The 15,104-nt window shown below is 41.6% G+C and overlaps 1 protein-coding gene across 17 annotated transcripts in view; it reads left to right on the top strand.

Annotated features, from left to right (window-relative positions):
* Positions 1-11,736, top strand: part of LOC110500600 (adhesion G protein-coupled receptor L3) — a 490,597-nt gene extending 478,861 nt beyond the window's left edge. For 5 of the 17 annotated variants that reach the window (XM_090213301.1, XM_090213305.1, XM_090213303.1 and 2 more), the window contains 3 exons: positions 4,102-4,230; positions 7,402-7,419; positions 9,257-11,736. In XM_090213301.1, coding sequence (XP_090069427.1) covers positions 4,102-4,230; positions 7,402-7,419; positions 9,257-10,245 — 1,136 coding nt within the window. In that variant the 3' untranslated portion in view covers positions 10,246-11,736. Of the gene's footprint in view, positions 1-4,101; positions 4,231-7,401; positions 7,454-9,256 lie in introns of all 17 variants that reach the window. The other 12 variants (XM_090213306.1, XM_090213304.1, XM_090213302.1 and 9 more) reach the window with 5 other exon arrangements.
* Positions 11,737-15,104: the final 3,368 nt, after the last annotated feature.

The following is a 15,104-nucleotide window of genomic DNA, read 5'->3' as shown; positions in this document are numbered from 1 at the left end:
GTTCGCCAAAAGGCGAACATTTGGAAGAAGGTACTCACTCTGGTCAGACTAAAATTGAGCTTTTATGCCATCAAGGAAAATGCTATGTCTGGCACAAACCCAACACCTCTCATCACCCCGAGAACATCTTCACCACAGTGAAGCATGGTGGTGGCAGCATCATGCTGTGGGAATGTTTTTTTATCGGCAGGGACTGGGAAACTGGTCTGAATTGAAGGGATCCTGGATGGTGCTTAATACAGGGAAATTCTTGAGGGAAACCTGTTTGTCTTCCAGAGATTTGAGCCTGGGACGGAGGTTCACCTGTTTTTTTGTCTTTTATCTTGTTTGTTTCACAATAAAACATATTTTCCATCTTCAAAGTGGTAGTCATGTTGTGTAAATCAAAAGATACAAACCCCCCAAAAATCTATTTGAATTCCAGGTTGTAAGGCAACAAAATAGGAAAAATGCCAAGGGGGGTGAATACTTTCGCAAGCCACTGTATATTAAAGGGCTTTTAAAGTCCAATATTTTTGCACAATTTCTACTTGAAATATAAAAGGGCCTCAAAAGACACTCAACACCTTCCTAAATTACCTTGACTTTTGTAAAACAGCTAAGCTTTTAAATATGACAATGCAGTCAACGTTTTTGTTAATTAAAAGTGTTGTCTTAATTTAATAAATTAATTTGAAAAGGGTCACCTGATGGAACCAAGAACCAAAGTACATGTCAATATGAAATACTTAAAGCATAATGTAATTTGAGAAGCATCTATCATAGGTTCCTAGATCATATCTGCACTAGATGATGATGCCACCACCCTGACATTTCTCAGGGATAACTCCTCTCCAGTCCCTTGATGGAGGGGTTGAGTCCATGGCGCTACCTCACTCTCTAAATCTGCTCGTCGCTCCCTTGCCCTCAGACACTAATGCCCAGTTATGATGACGGATTGATGTTAGACGGCGAAAGGAAGTGTGGCCGTCTCAATAATTAGGCACTCCGCAACGAGCGCCATCCCAAGACATTCGCTTTTAGCAGAGGGAGGGAGGGGTAGAGAGCGAGAGAGAGAGAGAGAGAGAGAGAGAGAGAAAGAAAGGGTTGGGGCGCGGTAGGGTGGACAGGCCCAGAAGACACTGCCATAGATCTATCATGAAGACCAGGAAGAGAGGAGTAAATTAATTAACACGTTTTCGCTCGAGGCGTTGAAACGCATCGGGTCTGATGTATGAAGTGTTCGAATAAACACAAAGTCTGCCCGGATGCATTTTCCGTCTGGCACAGGATAACGCATCATGTTCTGAAGCGTCAAAAGCATCACAAACAGATGGGAATAGAATCCCACCTCCCCCTTGCTCTTCTCAGCAATGTTATTATGGAATGATGTGTATGAGCATGCCTCTCTCCCTGCTAGTCCTTTTTGAATCGGTATTCAGTACCCCGCCTCATAGTCTCTACATAACTGCAGCTGACTCCATACTTCTCTCCTCTCGAGAGGGAAGCGTGCAATCATCTTGATAGCCTCACATGTTTAATTTATCCCCACATTCACGATTATTGCTACACAATCGGTACGGTTTGGAAATGGTCCAATTTATCAAACACAGACACAAGTGGGCGAGCAGCCTGGGGGTGGGGAGGAGCTGTTTATCATATCAAAAGAGGCTGGTATTTTTGGAAGGCTTCGTAATTAGAGAACCAACAGCAACAAGAAAGGAGCACATAGTCATTATATCAAACAGAAGCAATAACCTAATGGAAACGTCCATGTTAATTGACACATCAAACAACATATGTAAATTATGTCTTAAAAAGGAATTTGCTTGAGTAAATCATGATTTTGCTCCGGTGCATCAACATGGTCGCCAACCTTTTCTCTGCCGAGATCACAGTCAAAATGCAGGCCAAGCTCTACCACTCAGAATAAAAATCAAAATTGTGAAATTGTGAAAATGATGATCATGCCCTTTTTTGTCTAAGACCGTCTGAAATTTTAGCCTGATTTGGTGGGATGCACCAGGCGGTAAATTAGTTACAGATCAATAAGAAAGACAGCTCCAAACCGCCAATAACAGCTAGTTTTTAGTGTTCCCCTCCCTACTCAGACCACTCCCAGACAGGCCAGGAAAAATTCTTGCTTGAGAAATTGCTCTTTGCTAAGAAGATTTTTGTTTGTTTCATGTTTACCATTTTAATTGAAATGACCACTGGGATAGATAGTGTTGGAGTTGAAGATACTCTGGCAATGATGCATTCATAGAAAGATTGCCTGTTGAAACTATCTTCGTGACGTTATTCAACTGGATAACTGATATTCAACTGGACTTAAAGATGTGTTTTAAGCTTAAGGTTGTCTTTCAGGCAATTATGATGTCGGCTCTTTTGTTCCCTGTACGCTCAGAGGAGTAGAAAAACCCAGCAGGAACCTGATGTAGATTATAGTTCTAGTCATTAATAAATGTGGTAAGACAATAGCACCGATATATCTCCTCCGTATCATTCCCATCATGCCCTTGCTGGCCAATTAGCATACAACACATAACACATACTGTAAGTGTTAGCCCATTCCCAACATGTCATCATTAGCGCAGTGCGTGATGCACTTAGTACAGGATGCGTAACAGAGCTGTGCTCAATCCTCAACGTTAGCTATCATAATTAGTCATACATCATCCCAATTCCTGCCATTTCCTTAAGTCCTACGTATACCTCTCCATTCAGAGTTGGTTGCGGTTCGTTTTCAGATGTGTAATTGAGACAGTCATTCCTCGAAACTGTTTGTCAAAGAACGAGAGTCATATGTCGTTAGAGAAGTGGTTTATCTCCCCCTGCTTTCTTTCTTTCCCTCTCTCTCTCTTCCTCACTCTGACAGATTCAGAGCACTGCAAGAGAACAGTGTAGGATACTGCGTCGGCAGAACTAATTGGCGTGCATTTCCACCTCAGATGAAAGATGTTTTTCCGAAGATATTTACGCACTCTGGTATTGGTACACTGCACAGTCGAATCGGGCATGTCATAGAGCACATGTTAGGATCTTGATATGTGCTCTGAATCTGAAGAGAGAAATCTCTTAGGCGTTTGCGAACATAACATATAAACAGTAGCTTATTGCAGATATGTTCGCAACTGGATACCGTAACTCTCAATATTTCACAAAATGAAGCAATTCCCCCCCCCCCCCAAAAAGTCAGTCAGTTGTTCCTCACTAACGGCTGTGCAGAATCCAACCTACATCCAAACTACAGTACCTCCTGCTCCTTCATATCAATATTCTTATTGTCTAGCTACAGTTAGTCACATTGCTCAAAGTCAAAAAGTTTATTTAGAATTGATCTGGGAGCAGATTAGTCACACAGACCAAGACATCAGTCACTGCCACATAGTCCAGGGGTGACATTTGGACAAATAGAATCAGAAACCTCTGCTTATGTTCAAAGGCAGTCAAGCATAAAGAGCCGGTATAGTGCGAAGGGACTACAATGAGCGCTGTAACTGGGCCTACCATCCATGAGGATGTTTCATTTAAGGGTGTTTCTTTGCGGGAAAGTTGAATGCAAAGAATTTCACGATCTAGAACATTTACACAACGTAATACAGTAACCTTGAAATGGTACCTGCCAAAAGCTTATTCAAATCAAATTAGAGTAAAGCAGAAAAACCTGGTCTACTTTGGTATTAACATGTCTTAATCTGTCAACAGTGGGGATTTGATCATGTTGTGTTCAGGTCCGTTACTGAAGTGTCATGTCTTTGAATGGGTCTATGCTTAAACGTACTGTACTGTTGCACACTCAGCTGATCCTGTCTTGAATGTGAGCACACCAAAGCTAACAATGCTAAATGTCCATTTATCCCATTGAGAAAAAAGAAAAAAAAAACATTAATGACCTACCTCACTGCTGCCGTCTTGATAAACCATGGTCATGTCAGCCTGTTTCAAGCTTTGCTACGTCTGTAGCCCAACTGTTTATCAACTCGCCCTAATGATCGTGTGAATGTTTATTGCTGCCATTGCCTCGGCTGCATCTGCCTGACTGACATGTCTCTCTTTTTTCTTTCTCCCTCTATGTCTCATCTCTCTCTCCCTCCCTCTGTCTCTATCTGGCTGCTCCAGGGGCTATGGCTAACCATCTTATAACTAACGCTCTCCTCCGTCCCCATGGCACTAACAATCCCTATAACACATTGCTCGGGGATTCGGCCGTCTATAACAACCCGTCAGTGGGCATGTACAACACGCAAGGTGTGCTAGCCTTCTTTTCATTCCTTCAAAAAATGTCGCTAGAATGTCGCTAGAGCTTACTTGTTTGCTACAACAACAAAAATGCTTTATCACCTTTTCTTGTTTTTTTTCCCCCGCTGGATGCTTTTGGTGGGAGGGGGTGTATGGTGGCTTCCCATTTGGGGATCATTTTGTCACACTCCAAACTTATTCATGTGCCTGCATGCATAATTCAGTGTGGGGAAATGGTGCGACAAACACAAAACAATTGGGAAGGGACGCTGGTGCGCCTATTGGGAGCCGAACACACCACCAGTCACTTGTTAAGGTTTTGCTGCACTGTTGTCCTGTGCATCTACATTCCTATGTCTGTTAACTTCTAAGTGTTGCTGGTAGTTGGTTAAATGAGCATCTTTCTGTTGGTCCTCCCAATCTATGATTCTAATATGAAAAATACAAAGTTGAGCTACTGATGAACTAGTATAAACAACATAACTGTTCTGCCTCTGGGCCCCGTTCCAATAAGACAACATGATGTTATAATGTTGGAATGTTTATGACTCTATATAATCCGACTGTACATTCTCAATGATGTAAATGGCCAGTATTGCATTGGTACTTATGTGCCTCAAACTCTGTAAAGAAGTCTGTTTGTACAACCAACAAAAAAACAACATCAGGGCGCTACGACACGACAATGCATTCTTCTACCAAAGCTGCCCATTATATTAAAAGTACTTGTGTCGGGCAAAATGTGTCACATCTGAAAATGGGACTCAATTTTAATTTAATCAGATCGGTAACTCCAGCAGAGACTATACTGTATGAATGAGTTTAACCAATCCAAAATAGTACTCAATAGTACTACATACAGTAGTACTCAATAGTACTACGTACCGTGGTACTCACATAGTACTCACTGGATTATTATGACAATATCAATAAAGTGATGCATGTGAACTAATCCATTTTTTAAAATCTTGCTCATATCTTACACATTCTACAAGTCTATCGTGACTTGGTGCATGTCAGTTGAATATAACGGTTTTACCCAAATGTTACCACAGGAAATACATGTAGGTTTCTGTAGGTGTGATTTTTTTTTTTAACACCTGAGCTGTAAAGTTAAAGGGGACGTTTAGGATTTTACAACTTGTGGTCAGGTGGTTGCTCACCTGGGAAGTAGTCTATGGGCCACGAGAACAGAAACTGTAACCCATGGTTTGGTTTGATCTTAACAGCCAGTACAATGTCTATGCAAACGTCTATGCAAAACACATCTACGAGTGATAGGGGCATGTGCTCAAGTGTTTGTTGGCAATGGAGATCACTAACATGTTTTAGCAAGATTAATACAGTGCCTTGCGAAAGTATTCGGCCCCCTTGAACTTTGCGACCTTTTGCCACATTTCAGGCTTAAAACATAAAGATATAAAACTGTATTTTTTTGTGAAGAATCAACAACAAGTGGGACACAATCATGAAGTGGAACGACATTTATTGGATATTTCAAACTTTTTTAACGAATCAAAAACTGAAAAATTGGGCGTGCAAAATTATTCAGCCCCCTTAAGTTAATACTTTGTAGCGCCACCTTTTGCTGCGATTACAGCTGTAATTCGCTTGGGGTATGTCTCTATCAGTTTTGCACATCGAGAGACTGAATTTTTTTACCATTCCTCCTTGCAAAACAGCTCGAGCTCAGTGAGGTTGGATGGAGAGCATTTGTGAACTGCAGTTTTCAGTTCTTTCCACAGATTCTCGATTGGATTCAGGTCTGGACTTTGACTTGGCCATTCTAACACCTGGATATGTTTATTTTTGAACCATTCCATTGTAGATTTTGCTTTATGTTTTGGATCATTGTCTTGTTGGAAGACAAATCTCCGTCCCAGTCTCAGGTCTTTTGCAGACTCCATCAGGTTTTCTTCCAGAATGGTCCTTGTATTTGGCTCCATCCATCTTCCCATCAATTTTAACCATCTTCCCTGTCCCTGCTGAAGAAAAGCAGGCCCAAACCATGATGCTGCCACCACCATGTTTGACAGTGGGGATGGTGTGTTCAGCTGTGTTGCTTTTACGCCAAACACAACATTTTGCATTGTTGCCAAAAAGTTCAATTTTGGTTTCATCTGACCAGAGCACCTTCTTCCACATGTTTGGTGTGTCTCCCAGGTGGCTTGTGGCAAACTTTAAACAACACTTTTTACGGATATCTTTAAGAAATGGCTTTCTTCTTGCCACTCTTCCATAAAGGCCAGATTTGTGCAATATACGACTGATTGTTGTCCTATGGACAGAGTCTCCCACCTCAGCTGTAGATCTCTGCAGTTCATCCAGAGTGATCATGGGCCTCTTGGCTGCATCTCTGATCAGTCTTCTCCTTGTATGAGCTGAAAGTTTAGAGGGACGGCCAGGTCTTGGTAGATTTGCAGTGGTCTGATACTCCTTCCATTTCAATATTATCGCTTGCACAGTGCTCCTTGGGATGTTTAAAGCTTGGGAAATCTTTTTGTATCCAAATCCGGCTTTAAACTTCTTCACAACAGTATCTCGGACCTGCCTGGTGTGTTCCTTGTTCTTCATGATGCTCTCTGCGCTTTTAACGGACCTCTGAGACTATCACAGTGCAGGTGCATTTATACGGAGACTTGATTACACACAGGTGGATTGTATTTATCATCATTAGTCATTTAGGTCAACATTGGATCATTCAGAGATCCTCACTGAACTTCTGGAGAGAGTTTGCTGCACTGAAAGTAAAGGGGCTGAATAATTTTGCACGCCCAATTTTTCAGTTTTTGATTTGTTAAAAAGGTTTGAAATATCCAATAAATGTCGTTCCACTTCATGATTGTGTCCCACTTGTTGTTGATTCTTCACAAAAAAATACAGTTTTATATCTTTATGTTTGAAGCCTGAAATGTGGCAAAAGGTCGCAAAGTTCAAGGGGGCCGAATACTTTCGCAAGGCACTGTACATCATATATGTAAACTCATTTCCCCCCCTTTGAATATACTGTGATCATAGTTTCTTAGAAAGGTTTACCAAGTATCCATGGTGACATGACGCACGGGAGGTCATTTCTGGAAGCATCATCAACCCTGTGTGCACGTCTCTTCTACCTGTCACTGTTATGCTTACTTGTGTTTTTTTCTTTGTCTTTCCTTTTCCTCATGCTGTCCCTAAAAGTGCCCTACAGAGAGACAAGTATGGGAGTCAAACTAAACATTGCTTACCAAATGTAATTGACCTTAGCTTTACTTTCTTTTCACTCTATGCTGACGAAGGGGAATGAGAATACAGTCATCTTATTTGGAAGTAGAAATCCAATTTCAAAAACACAGGTCTTCCTCTGACAAAATAGGAATGTGAGAGTCAATCTAAATTCATGTGTGAATACTATTGTTCATTGAACAATGTTCAATGAACTGTTGAAAATGTCAGACGTTCCTCCGAAATGATTAACCTCTTCTGGAGAATATCCGTCAACTATATTCACAAAGGAGATGCTTTGAAAGATCTTAATATGTTCTTCAAAATGACCAGCCCGAGGTGCATCCATTTGATATCATAAGATGTCATTGTCACTTATGGTTGACATAATTGTAATCCCATAATTTAAGATTAAATTGGCCAAAGTAGCCGACGTGCTCATGGTCGTCAGATATCGGATTCATCTCAGATGTCGGCCAATCTTGGAACTCGGTCATCACCAGCATAGTTTTACGTTGTACATGAATATTTTAACTGCAAAAACAAAAAGGTAGAGGAAGAGGCTTCACTTCAGACACGTTTAAACTAGCCTGATGACCTTGTGTGAGGCTGGCTGAATGTTGACATCTCCGTAAACATTTTTACAATCGGGAATCCATAACTTTCTCTGCATGAGAGAACAGAAAGTCCTTTCCTAATGTATAATTGTCAAGTTTACCCTCATCGCCGTACCCTCTATGGCAGCGTTTCCCAAACGCGGTCCTGGGGACGCCTGAGGGGAGCACGTTTAGTTTTTTTTGCCCTAGCACTCCACAGCTGGTTGAAACAATCAAAGCTTGGTGATGAGTTGTTATTTGCTGTGTAGTGCTAGGGGGCAAAAAGCTCAAATGTACACCCATTTGGGTCCCCAGGACCGCGTTTGGGAAACCCTGCTCTATGGTCTACAGTATATTTATCATTGCAAAGTCTGTAAGTTTACCATGAACTTTCTTTCTGTGTCTTTCTATGTTATTCCATAGCCAACTCAATTTAAGATGACGCTTTCTGAAAGGTAGACTCAGCAGTATGACATCATGCTTACAGATCTCAACAACCGCATTCAAATCGATCAAGACTGCTACTATTGGCTCTTCCCAATTTGCACCATCTCCATTGCCCACATTGTGGCGGATGTAAATGACGTTTTTGTTGATTTGCTGTAGGCAGGAAGTTGCCCCGCACTAGATGATTATGGCATATTGCTGAGTGAACCTTTTAAATCGGGGCCTATATGACTGGGGTCCAGAGATGTAGGTTGTGTATCTCGCTCTTAAAATGAAATGCATGGCTGTGGTTTGTTGTCGTTGAGTGGATGTGCATAAAGCTTTACATGTTGTCGATTGTCACACATGTATAAGTGTTCTCATCTTTGGACAAAGTTATTCCCAACTACAACACAAGCCGAACATATAGAATTATGACAGAAATATAATTGCATTACAAGTACGATTTGAATATATCATTTTACTCTGAATTTGTGTTTTGTGTGTGTGTAAAAAGGTAAGTATATCTAGAATCAACTGACTATGATAAATCATTTAGAGATCCTGCCATTTGAAGACATACCATATATACCCAACACAAAATTATAGTGAAAAGGTTCAACTAAGTAGCACAATCTGTGTGCCACCCTGAAGGTTGCGCCTCACATTTAAAAGAAAGCAGAGTTTTGCCGGGCTTAATGTGTGCGTGAACACGTCCAAGCGGATGACATTTAGCCATTCTAATGAGCGACCGCTACTTCCATCCCTCTCATATGAGCTTCTCCCCTCTATCCCTCTCTTCTCTCCAGAGGGAATCCTGAACAATGCCCGGGATACAAGTGTCATGGATACTCTACCACTGAATGGTAACCACGGCTACAGCATTGCCAGCGCCGACTACATGAGCGACTGCGTCCAGATCATCGACCGGGGCTACAACCACAAGGAGACTACGCTGGAGAAGAAGATCCTGAAAGAGCTGACGTCTAACTACATCCCCTCCTACCTGAACAACCACGACCGTTCTGCCGAGCAAAACCGCAACCTCATGAACAAGCTGGTGAACAACATGAGCAACGGAGGCAAGGATGTTGGCCTGGGGGGGATGGGGATGAATGTGGCGTTGGACTTGGATGAGCATTCTTCCTTCCCTCCGCACCTCCATGATGAGGGTCTGGGCCTGGAGTTGATTCGGGAAGAGTCCAACGCCCCCCTTCTGCCCCAGAGACCCCCATTGCTGCCACCCGTAGACAACCTCCACCATAACCACCTCCACAACCAGGGCCCGCCGCATCAGCCTCCGCTCCCCCACCACCACCACCCAGCCTTCTCCTCGGCCACCACCACCTCATCCTCGTCCCGCCGGCGGATCCCGCAGGAGAACAGCGAGAGTTTCTTCCCCCTGCTCACCAACGAGCATACCCTGGATGTGGAGCCCACTTCCCCCAGCCACCACCCCCACCACCTGCACCATCCCAGGGACTCCCTCTACACCAGCATGCCCGTGCTGGCAGGTCTACCGGATACCACAGACACCGGTACCACCACCACCACTACCGCCATCCTCGCCGATAAAGATGCCGGAGAGGGCCACCCGGAAGGTGGCAAGAGCCCCGAGGCCAGCCAGGACGATGTCTACTACAAGAGCATGCCTAACCTGGGCTCACGCAACCAGCTGCACTCCTACTACCAACTAGGGAGGGGCAGCAGTGATGGGTTCATCGTGCCCCCCAATAAGGAGGATCTGTCCCCTGAAGAGTCCCCCCAGGAGCCCTCGCACCTGGTCACCAGCCTATAGGCCTACAAAACCAACTCCCCTGACCCATCCGCCCCAATCCCTTCTCGCCGTGGTTCCCCTTCTTTTCTGACCCACCCCCCACTTTGCCCTACGCGTTCCCTTTGTGCTGATCAATTGTCGGCAGTGGTAGCCTTTTTTTTTTACTCTGTGTCCCGAAGACTGTAATTGAAACTGATGCCAGTCCCAGTACTGACCACAGATAGAATATTGAAACTGTTATGTTTTGTGGATAATACATCTAGTCAGGGTTGGATGTTGGAGAAGTCTATTGATGTGCATTTCACTTTTTTTTTTTTGGTTGAGATGCCCGAACCCTGTGTGGATTGATGTTTTCCCCTTAGTGTGAGGGGAGATGAGCACTCGGGACGGTGGGATCTCGTGCTCTGAAATGCGATTTGACAGTCCAAAGGAACTACAAACAGCCACAAAAAACATTCTGCTACTAGTAGATGTGTAGAGTTCAAATCAGAACAAATCAAGAAAGACTATTTTATTATACTTCTGTATCCATAATGGCTTTTTAAGGGGTTTTCTTCCTCTCTAGTGATATTGCAGCACACTTTTTGCTGGAGTGTTCCTGCAAGTTCGACTAAACTGATTTTGAACAGTATCATGAAGGACCTCTTTAAATCCCATGTGCTTTACAGCATTTTTTTTCTTTACTTGTTTTCCCTTCTTTTGCTGTAACAATAACAATTGTCGAGAAAGAGGGAGAGAAAAAAAAACAAATAACAGAATTATGAGATATTTCTATGTAAATGTACAGATACTAGCGTTGCACATAGTAGTATGATTTTTGTTCCACCCAACCCTTTGTCTCTGTAAATGTAGTTGGTTAGGAGCATTTCCTTTCTGTTGTGCTGGTCTTGACACCAGTATGAGCCTTTTTTTTTTCAAGAAACGACAAAACAAAGCAACAAAACGAAATAACACCCCCCCCCAAAAAAATCACAGAACAAAACACTTACCATACATGATTTTTCTCTCTCCAGCAATGTAACCACCAATGTTTTCCAAGCCATGTTTAGTTCACAGTTTGATTATTTCTTCACTGTGTAGATACAAAGAGAGTGATGGTTCACACACCATAGAAGGAACACAATTACAAGTGTCTGAAAAGTTAGCCATGAGTTGGCCTGCATCAGTTATAAGAGACTGGAGAGAAAGAGCACGTTGAATATCAATAAGCACTCGGCAAATTTACTTTTTTGAAGAGTGAACGTTTCTAGTGAGAAAAACAACTGGAAATGTATTTTCTTTTCTTCCTCAAGGGAAAAAGATTATTTATTTATTAGTTCAAACTACAAAATAAAGTGAAAAATGGAGGTAAAGAATTCAGTAGCACAGATTCATTTTTATTGTGAGTATGGTTATGGCTTTTTTTTATTTATTCATTTTTGTATTGGTTTCCAAGTTGAATGACCTCATAACTAATATTTGTTGTAAAAGTGAAACTTGTTTGCCAACAAATAAATGACTGATTAAGATTTACCACATAGTTATCACAAAGGTTGTGTTTTTCTCTGGGTTTTACATTGCTATCACTCCAAAAGGCAAAGCAAGGCCTTGCATATAAAGGTGTTGTATGAGCTCTGTTTCAATAGCTATTTTGTGAACACAATACATGGAAATGTGTCACTGCTGGTATAATATTTACTCTGAACATGGAGGATAACAAGTGGGTGAACAAGAGAGTGCACATCCATCAGTTTACCCTGACATGAGCTATGAAGACAGGTGGGTAAGCAATCATTCATTTTGTATTAATTTGTATTAATATTTGCTTTGATTATTACTTGAGTATCTGTCATGACCATGTTTTTTTTTTTTTTCAAATGATTGACTTTCTCAACTGAGTGGGTATGGAGACTGCTGCAGTTATAGTGGCCATGGAAAAATAATAATAATATCAGCATAGATGTCTTACCTTGTCCATAGACTTCTTATAGGCTAAGGAAACCAATGTCATTTTCAAATTTGGGTGAACTGTCCCTTGAACATTTTGCCCTTTCCAGATGTTTTAACTTTTCCCATGCTTGATGACAGGACCAAGGTCAGCTATGTGATGGTGGTAATGACCCAATATGACATGACATGCGTCATATAATGTTGTGCAAGCTTTAGCTACATGTACTGTGTGTCAAGATGCTTATAGTGAAGAGCCATTGGATTGGACAGTGAATGTCATGCCAGTGTTGTACTGTACATAAAATATGGTCCATGCTGTGTAGGCTGTTGCATTTGACAGTTCATATGAAGCAGTAACATATCCCCCAATCAAATATATTGTTTCTGAAACTCGGCACTTCTCTCCTTATTACTTTGCTTTATTGGGTTTTGCATGTTATGCATTCAAAGCAGTAGGACAAAAAAGAAAATGTCCGCCTCCAATCCTGTATTCATGGAGTCGCAGATGTGATTGATGGCCGAGTCCTAGTGAAAAATGACAAGGGGGTGTGAGGCTCGTCTCATCACCGCTCGCAGCCCGCCGCCACTAAAGGGACACTTCCTTCCTCCCCATGGATATGCATGAGGCTGGATCCCCTCTTAGATCTCTCTCGGGTAGCAGTGAAGAGCTATGGCCCTCGCCGCGTGTCAGTTTGACTGGCGTTTTACAAAGTGGGGGAGTTAATGAAACGTGCTGAAAAAAGGGACTCTGGCCTCCATTCACTTTATTAATGAGTCATTACACTGGCTCATAAGTGGGCCCCGGGCCCTCGCCGCCTCTGCCAGGCTGCACAAAACGACCCCGTCATGAGTAAACAGGTCTGGAATCGACACAACTACTCAACCGCTGAGCCTTGTGTGTGTTGATGGCTATGATCTAATGCTGATGCATGTTAGCTCGTGTGGAGGATGCTTTAATTAACTTTTTTGGGGTCGGCAGATCAATCACATTCACTGGAAATGTGAGAAAATGTCAAATTAGTCTTCATCTGTAGATGAGCGTTAGTTCTGTGAGGGGGAAGGCTCTAAATATTTTGAGACTGCAGTGAGTGTGTGGCATCTCACTAAGGGCCTTAAATAATTGAATCAGTATTCATACTGTTGGTCCCAGGGGAAAAGACAAAATAACTTTCCTTTTATTCGTTTCAAGAAAGAGCATTCGAATGAATAGTCCCTTTTAGGTAGTGTAACTTGGTGGAAACAAAACACTTTTTATTTCACAATTTTTACATTCTGTCATGAAGAGCACGTTCAACATAATAAAAATATATGTTTTCCCATGTCAAGAGTTTAAATAAAATGACTAGAGTAATGCTATTGAGTGCCAAATAAAGTAACAGGGTTGACTGTGTTGACAATTTACATTTTAAATCAGCCATAAATCCCTTTGTGACGGGGAATGGAAGCACGTGTGCAAATGGGGCAATTGAATGCAAGTTTCACTAAAAATGAAAATTGTTAAAACATTTCTGGCCTCTCTATCTATGGGTAACAGGGTTGACGTGTTATGCCTGACCCACTCGGTTTTCCGCCACAAAAAAAATCTGAAAATGTCGCAAAAGTATAGAACCTGCTTTCACACTATGATCTGATTATTAGATGTTCAGTTGTTTCTTTTTTTAAAAAACAACTTAAAATCGAGTAGTCTCACCATATTAAAACGAGAGTTCAGTTCACGTAACAGGGTGACCTTAAAATGAGGGACAGGTTGTTGTTTTTTTCTCCCTAAAATGAATCACTAATCACATGAAATAGATAATAATCTTCAGAAATGACTTTGTCAAAGCAACAAAATAACGAGGGCTTTACAACGATGGTATAACTTGAGGTTAAGTGGGTTAAATCCTCCTGGAATTTAGAGTGTGCACAGAGGGATGTGTCAAAATACAGAATTTTGGCACTTTAGTAGTGAGTCTTTATTCATATTAAATGGCATATGTATTGAATGTTCCATGTGGTCTATATTAAAGGGGACTTCATTTAATATGACAGGATTTTAAAATTCAATATTGGTGCACAATTTCTAATTAAAATATTAAAGAAATGCAAAGGAACTGCTTCACTTATTATGCAATCAATAAATCATACATTCACTTGTTTTAAATGGTTTCCTAGTATAAAACCAACTTCATACAGGCAACACAACTCTCCTTATGTATTCAATTAAAGCTTTTTTTTTGTCCCCCACTGGTAGAGGGCAAAAGTACACAATTATTCATTTCAAACTTTAAAATCCCCCTTGGAAAATCCTTTCAGACAACACATCCCCAAGACAGTCCATGTAACTGTAGATATCCTTGGTCCTGACAAGGAAGGACGTTGTCTATCCCCTCATCCCTCCTTCCTCTCCATCGCCTGTCCATGCCACCCATCCTGTCGGCCATTAGAAAAAAACAACCTCGCTCTCCTTTAAAATTAAGAACAAGAACTCAAAATCCTTCCATATCGAAACAAACAAGATTTGACTTTCTAATTTTGTAATGTCATATTGCATGTTTGGTTGTGAATGTTCACAAAGCATCCCGCGACTAAATGAACAACAAGGTTGTCTGTAGAAAAAGAAAAAAAAGTGATCAATGCTCGGTCTGACAGCTAAATTACATATCTGTCAGTAATTGAGACACATTCTATAGGGAGTGGGACCACTCTTTGTTATTGTGCATGTTATTACAATATGCAGCTTGAAAGGATGCCCACTGTCCTATGTTGGTTTGAGGGAACATATACAGAAAATCAAGAAAAAGGCACGTAAGAGTATCACTGTTTGGAACCGAATTTTATTTGCATTATCTTCTAAGTACAGTAAGACAGTGGTGGTGTTATGATGGTCACATAAGTATGTTTTTGCCAAATACCATTTGAACTTTCTGGTTGGTCTTGTCGTTAATATATGGCTGATATGATATAAAGTT

This window comes from Oncorhynchus mykiss, chromosome 21 (genome assembly GCF_057628025.1).
Source record: "Oncorhynchus mykiss isolate SJ-2025 chromosome 21, ASM5762802v1, whole genome shotgun sequence".
NCBI classification, from domain to species: Eukaryota; Metazoa; Chordata; class Actinopteri; order Salmoniformes; family Salmonidae; genus Oncorhynchus; species Oncorhynchus mykiss.
The sequence above is the reverse complement of the archived record's forward strand: the minus strand, read 5'-3'. Positions and strand labels throughout refer to the sequence as shown.